This window comes from Dromaius novaehollandiae, chromosome 5 (assembly GCF_036370855.1).
Source record: "Dromaius novaehollandiae isolate bDroNov1 chromosome 5, bDroNov1.hap1, whole genome shotgun sequence".
Lineage (NCBI taxonomy): Eukaryota > Metazoa > Chordata > Aves > Casuariiformes > Dromaiidae > Dromaius > Dromaius novaehollandiae.
In genome coordinates, this window is record NC_088102.1 from 31,301,243 (window position 1) to 31,321,706 (window position 20,464).

General features: G+C 39.0%; 1 protein-coding gene and 1 non-coding gene across 2 annotated transcripts; both read left to right on the forward strand.

Moving 5' to 3' along the window:
• The first annotated feature begins 2,767 nt into the window (after window positions 1–2,767).
• On the forward strand, window positions 2,768–11,424 carry DTD2 (D-aminoacyl-tRNA deacylase 2). The gene is made up of 3 exons (XM_026095111.2): window positions 2,768–3,123; window positions 8,968–9,037; window positions 11,073–11,424. The coding sequence occupies exons 1-3, from the start codon at window positions 3,013–3,015 to the stop codon at window positions 11,396–11,398; spliced, it is 507 nt and encodes a 168-aa protein (XP_025950896.1). The 5' UTR covers window positions 2,768–3,012; the 3' UTR covers window positions 11,399–11,424.
• Window positions 11,425–17,377: 5,953 nt separating this feature from the next.
• LOC112980347 (U4 spliceosomal RNA) lies at window positions 17,378–17,519 on the forward strand. The gene has a single exon (XR_003258415.1). It is a non-coding gene; the product is annotated as a U4 spliceosomal RNA (small nuclear RNA).
• Window positions 17,520–20,464: the final 2,945 nt, after the last annotated feature.

Sequence of the window (20,464 nt, forward strand, 5' to 3'; positions counted from 1 at the left end):
AATATTCTGGGACTGCTATTACATCCAAAATAAGCATCATAAGACCTTTAATATAATAACTGAAAAAAATCAATATATTTTACAGATGGGTGTATTATTCAGCTGTCAGGAGGTTCTTTTCTATATAAAGACCGAAAAACCAAATCAAAACCCTAGGCTAAGATTTAAACAACAAATTTACCACCATTCTTGGCTTACAAAAGGGGTCCTTCTCCTAACTATGTCCCAGAAAGGTTCAAAAAATGCAAGATGCAGAACTAGTTACCACTCAAATACCTGGATAAATTCAAGGACAAAGACGCTTTCACAGGGTTATATTCTCTGCAACATATGGAAGGAACAAATTGTTATAAACCCTTAAAACTAAGCTAAATTATTACAACAAAATAAATGTGGCTTTCCAAGGAAAGTATGACATAATTACACCAAGAATCCATAAATTAGCAATGACATCATCCTAAATTCTCTGCATACTGGTTCACAGGCCTATCTATTGAAACTTGCTTATGACTGAATGTACTGCATCAAATCCTGGCATAAATACTGGCAGTACCCCAAAAGAATTAATGAGCTCATATTTTATATTCTGCTTATACAATCTGTTCATAGACACTAGAATAATCAATTTTCTTTAAAAATAAATTTATAATCACAAATATATATGGAAAAAGCCATTTTAAATGGATTTCTACCTCATTAAGCTCTTCTTAATGAGTCCAGGGATACAACTTTAGAGTAAATGAACTGAAGGTATTTTATTTAAACTCAGCTAATTTTATTTAAAAACAGCTCATACTTAACAATACCCTACAGCTAGCAAAAATGAGTACTTCATTCTTTCAGTTTACGCACTAACCACCTAGCGTGATTTCCTCTTCTTTCATAAAGGTTTGCTTTGGGGAGAGCAATATCACAAAACACTCATGCAAAAGAGAATGTTATTTTAAAACAACACTGGACTAGAGCTGGATGTACACCTATCTGTAACAATGGCTAGTAATGAATCCATATTGTCCCTTGCTCTTCCACAGATAACTTCTATAATTCTATGATTGAGGCCAACTAATACAATTTGGCTTCTTACTAGTGCTGTATAGATTTCATCTTTTTTTAACGTGGCTTTAAAAATAAAAGCTTCAGTCTTCAAATTAATTCAGTGAGGCTGAATTCTGCATCAATCTATCCTTACTTTGCTGAAGCCAATGTTATTTAAAACTTGTATCTGTCAAAAATTCACAGACAAGAAGAAGGCACAACTCTCCTAATTTAGGAACTGTTCAATGAATACCAGCATATGTAGCCAGAAACCTGAAAGATGATAGAAGAAGCAGTTGCAATGCTTTAACTTTTCTCATTAGCTATGGAAGGTCGTTTCAGAACTATGCCCGTTTTTTTCAGCTCTTAATCATGATCCCTAGCTATGCAGATCTCTTGTGTCGTTACTGCATTCTTTGTTGGTCACTCTGCCTGTTCAGAAGCAGTAGTATTGCTAAAAAGAAATGCTCTAATGCGATCAGTTCATCTCAGTCGAATCAAACACAAACATTAGATATACTTATTTTTCTTAAAGCATATGTGTAACAAGTAATACTTAGCTCAATAACTGCTTGTCTTTTGCTTTCATGCAGGAACCAAACAATATGCTATACTTACCCCAAGCATGTAACATTTTCCCACCAGAAAATAAGCAGATTTTTTATTTCTCAAAAAAACCCAACTTCCTGATAGCATTGTTAAGTTTTGAAATAAATTAGCTGAGCTTAAAAAAAATACCACCTATTCATCTACTCTAAAGGTGTATCCCTTGTATCCTTGCCTACCTGCCCCTCCTTAGAGGACATCACTGACAGATCACAAGCCCCACTTTTCTTCTGCAAAGGGTATAATATTTGTTGATCTCCTCTCAAACTTTTAGCAAGGGCCCTCCTGCTTTCTTTATGCCTTATGCATCATACAAGCTGCTTTTAAGTATTTGCAAGGCAAACTCATCTTCTGACAAATCCCATCTTCAAATTCTTCTCTGAAATAAAAAAAGCAATGGCTAAAAATCTGGTTTGTTGTGATCATATTTTTCATGATGACTTGTAATTCAGGGGCTCGAGTCTTCTACCAGTGTCCCTCCATTTTAGTCACCTGTAGCTTGTAAACTGCAAGCTCTCTAGGTCAGACACTGTTTCTGTGCTATAGGTCTACCCAGCACCTTATAAACCTCATTGGGCACTGCTGTTATTTAAATGCATTAATAAACAACAATAACACGGACCCATGAGACCTATGAAATAAGCAGATGGTATTCACGCTTGTGGGCTTTGATCATGTATTTACTGAAGTGAAAACAGATCCACTTTGCAATCTGTTCAGCTCAGTGGAAATACTGCCTTACCCCGTTCCCCTCTGCTTGTGAGCACGTCACCACGTACTAGGCTTTGCGATGCCGCCAGGTGAAACCCAGTTTGAACAGGCCGTAGTTGCAGAAACGAGGGATCTGCGGTGACGCTGGCAGGGACCTGAAGCGCAGCTGGAGCACCGAGCCCCGCACCGCCCTCCCGGGGCCGCGGCCGCCCTGGGAGCGCCGCCAGACGAGCCGCATCCTCCGCGGCGCCGCCACCGCACGAGGCGACGCTAACGCACGTTTTGCTTCCTGCAGGGAAACCTCACCTGAAGCAGGCTCGGAGCCAGAGATATGACTCGTTACCCCACAGCTGGGAGCTCGCAGGGGGACGCGAGGCGGCTCGCCCCAGCGTTACACAGAAGGAAACCGGCCTCGGCAACCCGGAAGGATACGGGGCCGCTCACGAAACGCCCCCAGCCGAGCAGGGCGCGGGCGGGCGCCCGCACGCCCCGAGGCTCCCCCTGCCCCGCGGACCTGCCCCCGCCGGGCAGCAGGCGCCGGCAGCGCAGCCGCGCCCCCAGGCCCCGCCGGCGCCCGGCCCCAGCCCCAGCACCGCGGCGCCCGCCCCGCGCCGGCGCCGCCGAGGCGGCCACGCCCCGCGCCGGGAGCCTCTGCGGGCCATGGCGGCGCCGCCGCGGCCGGTGCTGGCCCGAGCGCTGCTGCAGCAGTGCGTGTCCGCTCGGCTGCAGGTGAAGCCGCCCGAGCCCGGCTCCGAGGCCGAGTGGGTGGAGGTAACGTACGCAGCAGGCCGCCCCGCTTCGCTTGCGGGGCGGTGGCGGCAGCTCGTCCCCCGCGTCTCGCCCCTTCCCCCCGCGGCGGCGCGGCCGTTACGGGGCGGGCGGCGCAGGGCTCGCAGGCGGGCTGTCGCCCCGGCTTTGCTCTGCCCGCTGCTCTCCCATACGCACGGGCGCGTGCTGCTCCCATACGCATACGAAGCGCGTGTCTGCCCGGGCTTGAAGCAGCCACGGGGCCGTGCGCGAACCCGACGGAAGTACAGGAAAAACCCGGGCATCCCTTGCGCGCAGGCGTTAGGGCGCGGTGAAGAGCTGCGCCCGCTGCAGGCATCCTCCCTTTATCTTCGCAAAGGGTGCTCCGGATAATAAGAATAGGAACAAGTTCTCTCCTTTTCTTGCAATATACTGTAAATCAAATCGGTAATCCCTGCAGTAACTTCCGTGGAATATCACAAGATGTGATCTTGACTTTTTGTCTGTAGTTGTCTTCAAAAACTGTGTGCTGTTTCTGCCTCAGCTCGTTTTCAGAGAGTTTTCTGGGTTGTAATCAACCCCCTCAAACCTGGTTTGTAATGCTAAATACTGCATCGGTCACCTTAGCGATGTATGGGAGATGCCCAGGGCATCCTTAGTACCATTGTCTCATCTCTTAACAATACTCTTTCTTCAGAAGAAAAATAAAATGCTTCAGGCAAAGAAAAAGGTCTTAATTTTAACAAGAGCATAATGGAAGATTTCCTGAGGTGTCTAGATTTTTTTTCTGAGACTTGGTTTTATTTTGATCTGATTTATTTTGGGCAAAAATACAGTGGCTTTTAATTTCATAATATGAATGGTTTTATGGAATAACTTTTAATTGTATGTCAGCATAATGTTGATAGCAAATAGCTGTTTTTGCCACAAAAAATCTAAAACTGCCTCTAAGTTTGTACTTCATTAATGGTGCAATACTATACACTTAAAGAAGGCCAGGTAGAGCAATGCAACTGTGGTAGCAGTAGTTCCATTTTTTTTTTTTCTTTTAGACTGCCTGTGATCTGAAAACTGGAATTTGGGATGTAGACCGTCATAGAGCTTAGGGGAAACATCACAATTTCTCCCTTTTTCTCCCACAGCCATATGGCAGGGGAGGTAGTGAGGTCTCCAGACTATTAGAACTATGCACCGTATGTACTGCCTAGGGCTATTTACCAAAGCATGAAGGCTGCCCTTTGGGACCCACTATCCTGCTATAATTGGTATTGTTCATGAATTATCTACCATAGAATACATCTATGTAGGCCTGAAATATTTGGCCTTTGTGGGTTTTGTTTTTGTCTTGTATCTTTCTTAAAGTCTGTTACAACAGACAGGGCTACATCTAGTAATTCACATAACTATTTAAAGGTAAAAATTCTAGTATGTTTAAAGGACTTGTGAGTTTGTTCAACAAATACGAAGTTTAAAAAAAAAGTGTACTTGTCCATGTCTTTCCATCATTTGACTTTCACGTTGCTCTTAAAATGTTTCCTCCTTGTTCAGAAGAGGCAGATGGATGGATCAGATCTCGTTTCTACAGTGTGGTCTGTGAAACCAGAACTTTTTGCTCACTGAAAATGTGTGCCATATCTCTGACACTATATTTGTTTGAAGTGCATCTGTGTGTTGCATTATAATAATGGCCTCTCGACATAAGCAACATGGTGAAAGTAGCTCAGCACTGCATAAATTAATTTTTGGAAAAATATCCTATTTCTAGCTTGTTAATCTTGGAAGTAATTGTAGCTCTAGTAGGTAAAAGCAGAAATGTCATTGTGCCAGCTGTCCTTTAAACTATCAGAAAAGAGGCATATGGTTTTGTTTATACATATTATCACTAAATCTACTACAAGGAGGTTATGCTGTTTAAATCTCTTATTTGAAGTTTTAAATGTCTTAACCAAAATCATTGGAAAAGTAATAACAGTAAAGGAATCTGTAGGAGATTTGGATAATATAAGCAGCAGATATTTCACAGACACAAAACTTAAATATTTTATCTTTGTCTTATGAGTCTTTTCAGGATACCTTGGCTTTCTAAGAGAAGCCTAGTGTAGCTAGCTCTACCTGCAGCAAAAAACTGTGAAAAGTTCAAAAAACTGTGAAAAGTTCATAGTCTCTTTAGTATGACTACTTTAGAGGTAACTGAAAGGAATCTTTGCTTCTGATGTTTTCTGCTAGGATAATGTTACTCTCTATATATGCTTACCAATATAAAAATAAAGAAAACTGACCTCATAAACCACTATTTACATAAGCTAATGTGTGCCTGGTATTTCAGAACAACTTAAAAGTAGGTCCTCACCTTGAGAATTTCTAAGGTACTATATATAGCACATAATGTAGGTGGCCTGGAATAGCTTCTGAGCTTTAAAAGACTTCTGTAGGTACTCTGGGAACTTTAGAGTGGATGTTCTTTATCTGGAAAAGAAGTTAGGAGTGTACATTTTATCTGTACATGAAAAACTGTTCTTCATTATGCTTTTATGATAGAATTTTTCTGACCTGTAGAGGATTGCAACAATGGGACATCTTGTTTATGGAGAAACATAGGTTAGAGGGCATCCATCAAATATTTACATATACAACAAAATATTTTTGCGGGAAAAAAAGGAATTCTTCTTTTAAATATTAGGCATGAAATAAGAGATTTGGTATATTTCATAGCTATGGAAGAAAAGAAATGTGAGGTGAATATTCAGCTAAAAGATATAAGTACCTAGACTAAATGAAAACTGTTTTTCCCTTAGCTTATTTCCCTGGGTTCCTCTTCTGCTTAAGATACCAGAAAGAGATGCAAAATACCAGGTTTAGACTTGTTCTGTGATCTGTGGTAGATTATGTAATCTCTTTGCTGCAACTGAATATGTGAAATATGAATAAATGTTCTCACAGGGGTAGTGAACTTGAAACAGAAATGTCAACGAATAATTTATGCAAGTTAGTTTCACAAACTGGCTTCATAAGCCTGTGGTGCACAGTGTCTCCATTTTCATTGTCAATTGCATTACCTTTCTCTGGAAAAAATGTAGAGTTCATTTTGCAGAATATATTTGTGTTTTGCTAATTAAATCTTGCAAAATTCAGAGGGAGGGTAGTTTATTTTTCCTGTTAAAGAGCTAAAAAGGAGTATTTGGAAGCAGCATTGCTAAGGCTGACTGTGTGGCCTTAGGGGCTGGGTACTTGAATGATTGATGCTGCAGAGTGCCTGATCTGATGACTACTTAGGATGGTTGTGTAGTAAAATGCCTGTGGTGCAAAGTAACGTGCTTTGCTAGTTTATTTACGCAGGCATTCTGCTGATAACAGAACAATTTCCCAGCCCAACTACCTGCCTGCCACTAAGTTCCTTGCAGTGGTTGTCTGTATGTCATCTAGTTGATTTTTATACCTTCTTTGGTGTTATTTTGTAGGCTTTTATTGCTTACAGAGGACCTTCACAAATGGCAATGTTTTTGTTTTGGTTTGAAGGGTTTAAACATTCCAGTTCTTTTCACTGGAAACAAGCATGTGTCTTATGATGCCTGAAACTATTGAAACTATTTGAGGACTGAGATGTATTATTATTAGTTTAGTTCTTGAAGTTGTTTTCAGTTTTGCATTGTCTATTCAATTAAGAAATTACAGAACAAAAAATTTATAACAGGAGTGTATCACTGAAAATAAAGTGTTCCAGAAGATTATGAACCTGCAGTACTGAGGCATCCCCTAGCAGCTTTAACTTGTGATTCTGAATTCAGATTTTTTCCTTTAATTTAATGTCTCTCTAATTGCTTTGAGACTCTGAACCCAATATGTATGTCTCATCTTGTGATAAAAACGTATTGAAAAATAGGCATCAAATAGTGAGAGGGACTGAAAAATAGTACGTGTTTTTACTTGGTCTTTACCTGTCTTTAGAACTTTTAGATGACACTTGGTTTATCTTTTTTGTTTTTGTAACTGAGACTCTGGCAGAATATTGTTTCTTCTGTATGTGAGACTATTTGAAAAATACCAAATAGCACAAGTCTCAGTTAGAATGAGAGTCTGTGTTGTGTGCTGTAGTGTAGTCACTTATAATATAGTGGTCAGATGTATACATCATAAATGTATTTGGCCTATTTCGTCACAAACTATTAATAGCTATATATGCATTTGATATCTTTTAGTAATATCCTAATGCTGGCCTGTTTCTGGGACTAGCCCAACATGTATGAATAACTAACTTTTGACAGCTTATATCTCTCTCCCTCATTTGAACAGATAGTTTGAAATGTCATTTGAGGTTCAGGCCATCTGATTTCTTGAATTCTTTATGAAATATGGGAACCAGTCATTTGGGAACCTGTACAATATTTTGCAGTGGTCAAAATAAGTTTTTGAAAGGAGCCATTTACAGCTTTCAAAAGAATCTCAGTATGTGATGTTTTGCTACATCTCTCATTCATCTTGAAGGCTCAGAAGAGCATTCTCTTTTCAGTAGCTAGTAACTAGAAAAATAGTTAGAAGGCATAGGTTTTTTTCAGTCATTGCCTTGAGCATTCTGTTGAATCTCTCTACAGTAACAAAGGGAGGAAGCCTCATGCGTATAGTTAAGCACTATTTCTATATCAGAAACTTTTCTCTTTTTAACAAAAGAGAGAGAGTGAAAAAAAATTCATGAAAAAGGTATTTGTAAGAAATCATTCACATTTTTTATCCTTTTGCTTTGACAACATCAATATTAATGAATTCTTCCTGCCCCAATATAGTTAGCATCTCTGAAGGAGTATTTTATAGTTAGTGTAAGCTGACATTTTTTTTTTTTTCCTCATGAAAATATAAGCATGCTTCCTCCTGACAAAGCAGTTAGGTTTTTTGGATATTGTATGCCTGCGGGCACATAAGTATCTTTGGTTGCTATTGTTTGCTTCAATCATGCTTTTAAATTCTGGCAAATCTTTTTTCTTGACAGCTGAAAAAGTCGAACCATTCAAGTATACTTGTGGATGACACGTAATCACTGTTGGCTACAGATCCTATCAGTTTCTCTTAATAAATTACCAGTTGTTGCATATGTATTCTTTGTGAACTGAACAAGAGAGTAGAAGAGCTGCAAAAGAATTGCCTTGTGCTTTCTCCTCTATACAGACCTAATTCCTTACTCAAACAGACAGTTCTTACAGTCTCTCTGAATGAAGGCTAAAGAAGTAGCATATCCTTTAGTCTATAGAAGTCAGGGGAAAGGTCCTACTTTACCATAAACTTTTCACCCAAACTGATAATATTCTTAATACATTTATAATATTCTGAACACCTTCATAGTGTTATCGATCATCATAGTTAAATCTGTAATTAACAAACTGTTTTTTTCAAATGGTCCTGTGCTGGTATATTTTTAACATCAAAATATAATTCAGTTTACTGATAAGTCCTATGCTATTTTTCATATTTCATATTTGGAAATAAATTCATAATTCACACTTTATTTTACCTATATGATAAGAAAAAAGTTTAAATTATTGCCTGTTCTGGATTTAAGTAATCTAATTCATCTTCCTTCTGCTTTTAATTGTCTATGTTACTACTATGCATTGTAAATTCCAACTAAATTTGCCTTCACATGGAGCTAATGAATTGGTTTAATTGTATGTAGAAGCACTGTGCAGATAATCAGTATATACCTCATCAGTCTCCACTGTAGGGTCTGTAGACTTGATGTCTGAAACTGTGGTAAATAACTACAAGTGCTCTGGGGAACTTCATTCTCCTGTTATTTTGTCATTTTTGATACCAGTTTTGATGCTGAGTGTGTGGTGGACAATGAGAAATGTTGATATACTTCTGTGAAATCTTTTGTAGATCCAGAGAGGGCTTGTTATCTACATATGCTTCTTCAAAGGTGCTGATGAGGATCTTGTTCCAAAAATTGGTATGATATATTCCTCCTTACAAATTCTTGTATTGTTTGAAGAAGTAAGAAAAGTGGTTGAAGAAGAGAAGGCAGCAACCACTTGGACTAAAAGTAGTCAAAAACCTTTGCATAGCATCATTCCAAATCAAACAGCTGGCTGAAAGAAGAGTTCCGTTGTTCTTATTTCATTTGGCAGTTTTTCGTATCTCTTTCTCTCCATTTGCTAATGACTGACCTGCTACAAAATCAGTTCACACTGAATGTTTATGGTAACAGTCCAGAAAATAAAGAAAATGTTGCACCTACTCTTTGGCATATTACATATATCAGGCAATAGCTTCAGTCCAGGACTGAGCTCAGCTTAAGGAAAACTGTTTTCAAATAATTTATGGTTTGATTTAAGGAATACTTTAATTGTGATCTTGCTGTATGTGCAGTATTTTGAAAACTATAGCCAGCAGAGGGAGTTGGGTGGATAATTAAAATGTCCTTCCCTTCTTGTTTCGGAGATACTATACACAGTTAGTCATTCAAGTGCAGTTTTCCAGATGAAAAGTAATAACAGCAGCATCTGCTGTTCTTTTCTTCTTCTCAGCACCACTTTAACATTTACATCAAAGTGGAGAAAATGCTGTGAATAATGCCAAATGATAGTGATTTCTCTCAGCCTTCATCCAGTGTGGTTTTGTTTTTGTTTTCTAACTTTTATTTTATTTCTTCCCTCTCCTTCCATCTATCAGCAGTGCTGGATCACCTGGGGAATTCAGTGATCCCACATATTTTGCACAAAAGTGCTTCTTTTCTCTTTTGTGGTTTGTTGATAGTAGTAGTTTCACAAAAGGTCATGCAGCAGTGGTCTATTTCAAGCTACATGCTGGGACCAGCAGAAAGACTTGGCAAAGCAGAAGCACAGGTGCTACTGTAAGTGCTGAGAGCAGCTCCTGTGGGATTCCGTCCCAATCTTGGAGGGTACAATCATTGTGATGCTAAACTAAGTTGAAATCTTTGGGTATATTTAAAACAAGATGATATGAAAGTTGATGTTGGGCTTGTGAGAATTTCATGAGAATGTTACTTGAGAATAATGACCTTTCAGCTGTGTGACGGCTGAAATAGGGCAGAAAATGAAAGCTCTGTTTCCTATTAGGAGATTCATCCACCACCATCATTCTTAACTGTCTGTCTTTTCTAAGGGATATTTTTCCTGAATATATTTTGAAACTGATTAAATGAATATATTTTGAAACTGATTAAATGAGCCTTTTTTGTTGTTGTTGTGCCTGAATCATAACTCTTTTCGCTTTAAACAATATTCCTCTGTTAAACTTCCGTGGGTTTAGAGAGATCTCTGAGAGATCTCTGACCTTCATCCTTCCCTCTTCTCTCAAAAGAAAAGCTGAGACCTGCACATTGCTGAGTGTAATTCTGAAGGGCACTCCAGTTCAGACTGAGCTGCTGAGCTTGTGACACTCTCCATACTATCCACTTTTCTTCAGCAGAATCATTTGGGTTTTTGATACTGCTACAGTCTATTATAACTAGAATTAAAGGAAATTCAGGACAGAAACTTTCCCAAAGTGTGCTAAAGATTTTCTTACCTCCCACCATGTGTAGTGTGGTCTAAATGTTGCTTGTTTGAGCATCAGACTCAAGTTAGAGTCACTGCTTAGATCGTAGGTTTCTGTGGGGAGCTTCTGCTAGAATTAAGTGCAGAATTTATGATAGCCAGCGACTTCCCCCAAAAAACAACTGCTTAGACATATTACATTAATACAATCTTTCACATTCTTCACAATATTCAGAAATGTTTGTCTGTTAATAATATTGACTGTCCATGTTTTGTCTCATTAATAATCAGCTTTCCTCTTTACAGCTGTGCTAAGTAATTTGGTTATTGGAGTTCAGATATAGAACCGACAAAGTACTTTAAATGTTTTACTTAAATGGTTTGTCACACCTCTCAATATCTGTTAAATGCTGCTTTATGATTTTGGCTTAGGTCTTGTTTAATTTACTTTTGTTACACTAATTCTTGTTTTATTTTTATTTGCAGTTAATATGCTGTTGAATGTTCAATTAAGCGAAAGTGAAAGTGGCAAGTACGTTTCTGTGCTTGATTTACCAGGCAATGTGCTAATCATACCTCAAGCTACGCTAGGTGGTAAACTGAAGGGAAAAAGGATGCAGTACCATACCAACACTGAAAAAGAAAAAGGGCTCGTACTTTATTCTCAGTTTGTGACTCTGTGTGAAAAAGAAATGGCTGCCAATGCCAAATGCATGGAAGCAGGTGTTTTTGTTAAGCATGGCACGTATGGAAACAGACAGGTGTTAAAACTGGATACAAATGGACCTTTCACTCATCTGATTGAATTTTGAAAAAATAAATGATATCCTGCATACAGTATTGGCTCACAATGGTATTTTTTTCATTTCTAAGCATTAATGCACTTCAGTGGGTTGGTAGTACAGTATAAGAAAGACTATTTCACTCATTTATACTGGTGTCACATTAAATACCAGGATGAGTCTGTTTTGCAATAATGCGTGTTTTACATCCATCTTCACATGAAGTATTCTCAAAATAATTGTTAAGAATCATCCAATGAAAACATCTAACACAAAGGGTTTTTACAAAAATTTTAGTAGTGGGGGTATTACATATGTTTCTTACTTTAAAATAATGACAATGGTATTGCATGTAAAGTACACTTAGGGAAGTGAATTTTATAGATTAAAAAAACAAAAAGAGAGAGAATGCTGTAGGTATGATTCTCTGTTCCCTGAATCCCTCAGTCAGCCAGATATTTTTTGTCCTTCTGTTTTTCATCTGTAAAATAGAAATACTTTCTAGCTCACAAAGATACTGGAAGCAAAAATTCACTGGATTTTTAGCCTCTTGGACAGTTGGTACTATGTAATACAGGCTGCCCCCCTCATCCAGAGTTTGCAGGGATGGGGTGCTTTTAGGCAGTACTAGGATTGAACATACCATATCCCTTCAGTCATAGGGCCTTGAGGAAGAAATAGTGAGGCTCATTAGAGACTGAAGTCAAGGAAGTACCGAATTGCTTTCTCGAAGTTTGCACTGTGAGTCTCCTTGATGCGCGTTGCTGGCTGTTTGCTGTAACTTAGTTCATGTTCTGGTTTCCTTGGTCTTGTTGTGTATTCATTTCTTTCATAACATAGCTTCAGGAAAAGGACTAAAATATTAAATGAAAACAAAAATAAAAATGGTAGACATATGCTCACATCTCATTTTTCTCTCTGCCTGAATTCCTTCCCTCTGCCTTTCTACTGAGTCTGTGAAGCACAGACTAGCTCATATTCCTTATATATCATGGCAATACCAGAGCAGAGACAAATTATTTCACATACGTTTACATCTTCCTCTGATAGAAGATGCTGCTGGAAACAAAATAGCTGGATCATGTGTCCTGCAGATTCTGGTAAGTCCTAAATTTCTATGTGAAGTAATGGGCTGTTTTCTGTTTCCTTGTGTAATCTTAAATTGTGAATCAGCATTTACAAATATCTGTCCCTATCTTTAGTAACAATAATAGAATGTGTAATCTGCAGAGTCAAAGTACATCATGAGAATCTCATTTTTGAACAGATAAAAAGCTCTTAGTTTTGCTACAAGAGAGTAATAGGATTTTTCATATTACTGTAATGTACAGTTTGTAATTATGAAATACTTAAGGATGATGAATTCCTGGCAATTGCTATTCTTACAGTTGAAAAAAACTATTCACATAAATGGTCTGGAAATAGTATCTAGGTCCCAAATTACATATTTATTCATTAATAATTAACAGTTATGACATACAATATGAATCATGTGCCAAGTTCTTACTAGAGACATTGAAATAAGATTGTCCTAGTGTTCATAACTGATACAAATTCATGCTGATTTTGTCTGCTTGGAAAAAAGAAAAAATTATTCCTCTTTCTGTTGTAGGTCAAATCCTGAAATATCCTGAGTAATACCACTTCTCACTGACCTTACAAGAGTTGCAGGTATTCAGTAGATCTCAAGAACTGATCCTTTGAGGTCTAACAGAAAATCTATAGGGTTTTTTTTTTTTTTCCTCCCAGCTCCAGAAAAATCTTTGGAAGCCTGACAATTTGTTCTCTTTATTTCAAGTACTCCAAATTCAAAGAGGAGATGAGGTTGAAAATAGTGTAAAACAGACTTTAGACTGACCTCTACCTTGAACTGATGTCACTTACAAAAAAGATATATGAAGTTATCTTATATAAAAGATATATTTCAGTAGTTCTTAGGACAAGACAAAACTCTTGAGTTTCTGTAAACATAGGGTGGTATCTTCATGTATTTAATTATCTGGCAGCTTTAGATGTATTTCTTTATCTATCTTGGGATACTAATTTCTGTAATCTTTTGCTACAGCAAAGATTGACAGCTTTTTGAGTGATGTGCCCTTTGTAATGTTTTATTTACATTTATTATTGATTTGTGATCCATTTACTGAAATAAGCTATTTTTGAATAACATCGTGGGCCATACTGATGAAAAAATTGATTAAAATTATTTTTCAAAGCTTTCAAATGCTCCTATCTTTCTGACATGAATATGTCTTAAACAGATAACATGACACTGCTTTAAATAGCTTTTATTCTATGATTAGACTAAAGCTCAAATAATTTTCCTGTTCTACATTTAGAGAATGTCTGTTGGATGATATTTAGTATTCTGACTTCCTTGAAATAAACTGAAAAATCAGAAGGAGTCTTTCTGCTAATCTAGTCTGGCCTCCCCTCCAGAGGAGGGCTCAACTATCACACAGTAACTCTTAGATCAGGTCTTTACTAACTAATTTGCAGTGTACACACCCAGTGGACATGCATGGACTATGGACTGTGCTCATAAAACTAATGAGTTCAGGTGCAATAGCTTATAGTCTAGTCAGCAGTACTCCTGCTTCCTTCCCATGCCCTTTGTGGACATCTTTACCTCTGCTGTTAAATACAGTATGCAACGTACAAATATTAGTCCAAAATTGCAGGGTAATAAACATCTCTTCTTGTACTTATTCTTTCTGAAAATCTATTGTACAATGAGTTTGTCTTGACCAAAGTAAAATTAAACAAACCTTTCTTTTTCTTTGTGTAATCTGGGATTCAGTTTGCCATTTGTGGCAAAGCTTTCAAAATAAATAGCATTTTACCTGAACGCCTTAAGTAGGGGCCCACAAATTTGTTCTGCTTGTATAATTGACCTGCTTTGCTCTTTAAAATGGAATGGGTATGCAGATATCCATCCAAATTTGAAAACTTTTTTGAGTTTTTGAAATCTCCAAATTTGGCACATTGGCCATCTTAATGTCATATTTTTTGCAACTTGTACTGGTGCCTCTGTGACACCATGTAGCCCTGTAGTCCAGTAATATAGTACTGCTATTGCTAGTAACAGGCCACAGCTTTGTCCTGAGTTTGCAAGGCCTCAGAATTGAGGCTTATCAGACTTGCTTTGTCTGAACTTTTCTTGACCTTCATGGAGCCTTGGTTTTACTTGTTTTAGTTGTAACAACAATTTTTCTAAGGACAGGTGACTATGGCTAATATGTTTCAGTTTTGCCTTGTGTGGTATAACCACAGTTTTTATATAGTAACAAGTAGTTGTGTAAAATGAGATACTAATACTATAGTATTAGAACCAGATACCTAATATTATAGTGTAGAGAAATAACAGGCCTGTTACGATAGCAGAGGCCTTGAAAAGAGAAGAGACAAGATGTGGTATAGAGGAAGACTGGCATGGGATAGGAGATGAGGCACAAACTGGCACTGGAGACCCCAACGTTATAAACAACTCGCCAGTGGTCAAAGAAATGCAGACCTGGAGCTGGATAAAAACAGTTTTGGAGTAAAAAAGGGAAGAATGAACAACTAACAAACAGGTGTCAAATGCACCATATATAGTAAATTTGGATGTAGTGTTGAATTGCAGACAAATGAAGAAAAAGCAAGATGTAAAAAAGCATGTTAGAAAACATAAAATAGCCCCAGATCAATCCAAAGAAGTAAAAAAGGAAGAGGAAACCATAAACACCAATTGCATATTCCTCCCAGAGGAGAACTCAGCATGCAGATGATCCACCATACTGCCCTCCACCAGATGGAAGCCACCCCTCTTAGGAGCCAGAGGGACAACAGAAGGATGAGCACAACGCCAGGAAAAGAGGTAGATACTAGGAAGTGCATGCATAACAATTTAGCTGTATTATTATTGAGACTTTCTGTACAGTAGTATTCATTTCTTTATTTTCCTTTTTTTCTGGATAGTTAGATCTGGACTAATAATAATTCTTTGATTAAACTGCTACGACTGCCATTATAAGAAGCTCTTGGCTTTGCACATAGGGTATGTTTCTTTTTGCCCATGACAAAGTTTTGCACATAACAGCCATTGCAGACTGTTGCTTCCCCATCTTGAAATGGCATCTACTTGATAGACTATTGGATATTTGCCAGTTTCTGCAGTGTTTTTCACAGAGTCTTTCAATGTAACTGTGATGCCTAATCTCTTACCACAAAAGCTACATGAGAGTTTCTTTCTTTGCTCTAACTTTGTGCAACCTGTTAGTCACTTCTTGAGAACAAGGGAGTTCCATCCAGTCTGAGGCACTTACTTGCTTTTAGAAGTGGTGCATGATGACATGAACCTAGCCTATTATATAAAAATAGCTTCTTTGGAGACAGGGGTTCAAATCTTTTAAAGTTAATCTTCCATTATTTTCTGGTTTTAGTCTCTTAACATTCTCTACTTTTCTATATAGCCTTCTGCAAATACATTATGTATCTGTTCCAAAGCTAGAGTGGATGTATGTTACTGAGTGTTAGAGCAGTCTCAGGAAATGCGCTGCTTGGTTGCCTGAGGTCTGCCACCAACCTCTTATGTGACTGGCTTAATTTCTTCATGTCTCAGTTGTCATCTAATAAATGGGTCCTCAGCATATTGCTACTTAAGACTGCATATTCAGGAAAACAATGACTCACTGTGTTAGTACATTGCATAGCACAATGAGACCTGACTCTAGATCCACAAGCTGCTTTGTCTTAGAAGTCAGGATCACAGTAGCTGGACAAGAACAGAAAACTGAGCTGCTCTCCTAAACCCTGTCTTGGGAAAAGATCACCCAAAATCTGAGGATCTCTCTTATGAATTTAGTCAATTTGATATGTCTTATTCCTTCACATTCTCATGAAGTCCCTAGAAGGCAACTCAGAATTTGGAAATCGCTACAATGTGCCAAGAACTGTGCTACCGGAAGTGCTATGCAACTGCAGCTAAAAAGTATATGGCTAAAATGGTGTATGTGGGCAAGAGAAAGAAACTGCAGTTAGAATAGCCTGAATAGTATAGAAGTATTACAAATTTTCTATTTTAACCAGCACTGTCCACTAGTCCAATTATTGCAAGTGTGTGGCTTCAGGCAAAACAAATTTTCTGCTCCACTTTTTCCAACTACAAGACGAAACTAGAATGAAAAGGAAGAAAAGGAGGTTTAAAATCACTGCTTTTTTTTCTTTTTTACTGAAGGCAGAAAATCACCTCTGTCCTTTTTGGTTTGGAATGCAGGTGCTGGAGCTGCATGAGTTTGCCTCTTATTCCCTTCTACCTTAGCTTTTGTCTCACAAATGTGTTTTGAGCTAATGTCCATAGACAACTTTGAGTATCTCAAATGAAGTGTTATATCACTATAAACAACCCTGTATTATTCCTAAAATAGGAATGACATACACAATACGGAAAAACAAATAAATAGTATTCCTGTCACACTCTTCTAGTTCATATGTATTTGTACATCTCTTTACTGTAAATTTAAGATTGCTTTCTATTCACTTTAACTGTACTTTGCTGTGTAAGTGTCATGATATGTGCTCTGTTAGGTCAGTGTTTACTAAAAATGTGCAAGTAAAGAGCTTAGGCTATTTAGATGTGCTGTATTAGGAAAGAGATTGCAACATAGTTTTGGATTACCAGTGAAAAGAAAAGGTTCATGGGAGGTCTTAATAGTCAGTTGGATATCCATATCTACATCTCACTAATGTGCAGTTCATTCTTATCAGAATATTTTGTCCAGGATTCTTCAGATATTTAATATAAAATTGTCAGAAATATGCTACAGCAGTTCTAGAAATGAACATGTTATAACACTTCTAGGCAAATTAATGACTTTATTCATACTAAAACCAAATGTGACTTGCCTGTTGCTAATGGTGTAGCTGTTTGTAGGATCAGACGTTAATGGTCCAATTCTGTACTTAAATGGGTATATTGACTGGATAATTGCAAAAATAAAGTAAAAATAAATGTTTAATGTCATAATTTGCTTTGCGCAGTGGCAGTATCGTAGCCAATGAGGTTAATCTGAGGTGCGGTTATTGCTAATTGGGAAACTCAACTGTATAATTTGTGGTAGTGGGGGACTGCATTTGTGCTTTCCCCTGTAAATTTAATATCTTTTTAAGACCAGTCCTCAGGAATCCCAGACCCTAGAGACCACAGAGGAAGTCTGGAGAAAGGAAGACTTTCCTTTGGTTGAGGAGGATTGGGTTAGAGATCATTTAGGAAAACTTGACACCCACAAGTCCATGGGCCCTGCTGGGATACACCCACGAGTGGTAAGGGAGCTGGCGGATGTCGTTGTTAGGCCACTCTAAATCATCTTTGGAAGGACATGGAGAACAGGAGAGGTGCCTGAGGACTGGAAGAAGGCTAGTGTCACTCCAGTCAGTCTTCAAAGAGGGCAAGGAGGAGGAACCCAGGGAACCACAGGCCAGTCAGCCTCACCTCGATCCTTGGAAGAGTGATGGAACAGCTCATCCTGGATGCCATCTGCAAGCATGTGAATGATAAGAAGGTGATCAGGAGTAGTCAGCATGGATTCAGCAAGGGGAGAGATCATGCTTAACCAATGTGATAGCCTTCTAAAACAGGAGGGCTAGCTGCGTAGATGAGGGGAGAGCAGTGGATGTTGTCTGCCTTGACTTCAGCAAGGCTTTTGACACTGTCTCCCATAACATCCTCATAGGCAAGGTCGGTGAGGTGGATTGAGAACTGGCTGAAAGGCAGAGCTCAGAGGGTTGTAGCTGGAGGCCTGTAGGTAGCAGTGTCCCCCAGGGGTCAGTACTGGCTCCAGTATTGTTCAAATTATTTATCAGTGACCTGGCTGAAGGGACAGAGTGCACCCTCAGCAAGTTTGCTGATGATACAAGATTGGGAGGAGTGGCTGATCCACCAGAGGGCTGTGCTGCCGTTCAGAGGGACCTGGACAGGCTGGAGAGCTGGTCAGAGAGGAACCTCATGAAGTTTAACCGAGGGAAGTGCAGAGTCCTTCAGCTCGGAAGGAATAACGCCATGCACCAGTACAGGCTGGGGGCTGACCTGCTGGAAAGCAGCTCTGTGGAGAAGGAGCTGGGGTTCCTGGTGGACAGGAGGTTGACCCTGAGCCAGCAATGTGCCCTTGTGGCCCAGAAGGCTGATGGTATGCTGGGTGGTGCATTAGGAAGAGTGTTGCCAGCGGGTCGAGGGAGGTGATCTTGCCCCTCTTCTCAGCCCTGGCGAGTCTACACCCGGAGTGCTGGGTCCAGTGCTGGGCTCCCCAGGACAAGAGAAACATGGAGCTACTGGAGTGAGTCCAGCGAAGGACCGCTCCGATGATTTGGGGACTGCAGCATCCGTCGTAGGAGGAAAGGCTGAGAGAGCTGGGACTGGAGAATAGAAGAGAAGGCTGAGGGGGGATTGTATCAATGTGTATGAGTATCTAAAGGGAGGGTGTAGAGAGCATGGGACCAGAGTCGTCTTCAGTAATGCCCAGCAATAGGATGAGAGGCAGCGTGCACAAGCTGAAACACAGGGAGCTCTGAATGTGAGAAAAAGCTTTTTAACTGTGAAGGTGACTGAGCACTGGAACAGGTTACCCAGAGAGGTTGTGCTCTCTCCTCCCTTGGAAATATTCAAAAGCTGTCTGGACAGGGTCCTGGGCCACACACTGTAGGCGACCCTGCTTGAGCAGGGCAGGGTTGGACTAGATGATCTCCAGAGGTCTCTTCCAACCTCAACCATTGTGATATTCTGTGATAGTTAATATAAGACATTCCTTTTAACAGATTTTAACATACAATGTAATTTAATTTTGTTTGCTATATTTTATTTGGTGATGTTTCGCTGGCTTTAAATCGAGCCCCTAGTCCTATGATTCTAACTCATGCATACATAGTCCTGCTCAATTCAAAGGAATACATTCTTTCCTGTTGCAGTAGAGTCACTGAGGATTACACAGATATAAATAAGAAAATATTTAGCTCAGAGGCATAAAAGACTGTGCAGATATTCTACTATGACTGAAATTTGTATGGCAGAACTGATTCATGCTCTAAATCAGTCAACTCACTTTATCAAAACAGGCTAACCAATGAGAAGACTAATCAGTAGTTCTGTGCATTGCAATTATTTGCCAGTTGCTTATTTTATTAACTAATTTGCTACTGAAGCTCAGTCAGGACTAATGGGGGAAAGGGGAAGTGAATTAATACATGGTGAATATGTTTAATTATCCTATTTTTGTCTGTGTTAGAATGGAACACTATAAACTTGCATTCAAGAGTATTTTTTATTACTACTTATTGAGAGTGATGAGGGTAAAGACAAAAAATGATGTTACTGCTGAAGCTGATGCTGATTTTAATCAGTGCATGGTTAACACTGTTGAGCAATTTAGGGGAAAAAATCATATTAAATAATCCTGGTTAGCTATAAATCCAATAAACACCATGGATTCTTGCCCTCATCAAGTACTGCTAGCACAAAGCAAACCTAAAGCTGATGTACCCAGAGATGGAAGAAGCACTCAGCATTAGTATTCTTCATTACTTCAAACTGATTAGCATCAGTTTGGCATTAAAACAGCATTACTTAGAACCAGTATCGCTTTGGGGGTTGGGAAGGATCATTATTGGAAAGAACTGGGCAAGACTGTTGCTGAGTGATGTTTTGTCTTGCTTATGTAACATTTAGCATTATGAGACATTAATCCTGAGTGGGATCTGTTACCACAGCAGACTGAATAATAATAGTAATGACAATAACAACAATCACCTTTAAAAAATACTCTAGATCTGATTTTGTTTGTTTCTGAGCTAACTACTATCAATCCCTCACAAATATAAGTATAAATAAGTATAAATAACCAGGTCTTTCTATTACCTCAGGAATGTCAGAAAGAGTCCCTCTTGTTTTCCTGTAGTTTATTATTGGAAACATCACACCAAGAGTCTCTGAATATAAATTGTTTACTTGACCTTTCTCACAGGATGAATGGCAGACCACTTCATTTTGAGCAGCAGCAACTTATCTTCTGATCACAATGAGGTTAACTGAGCAAATAACACTTTTCTGGGGGATGTACGTTATTT

Excerpts from the sequence above, each read along its gene's own strand:
- DTD2 (XM_026095111.2), top strand. The coding sequence starts at position 3,013 with ATGGCGGCGCCGCCGCGGCCGGTGCTGGCCCGAGCGCTGCTGCAGCAG. Across the intron at positions 3,124-8,967 it reads CCGAGGCCGAGTGGGTGGAG|ATCCAGAGAGGGCTTGTTAT; the intron begins GTAACGTACGCA and ends AATCTTTTGTAG. Across the intron at positions 9,038-11,072 it reads GGATCTTGTTCCAAAAATTG|TTAATATGCTGTTGAATGTT; the intron begins GTATGATATATT and ends TTTTATTTGCAG.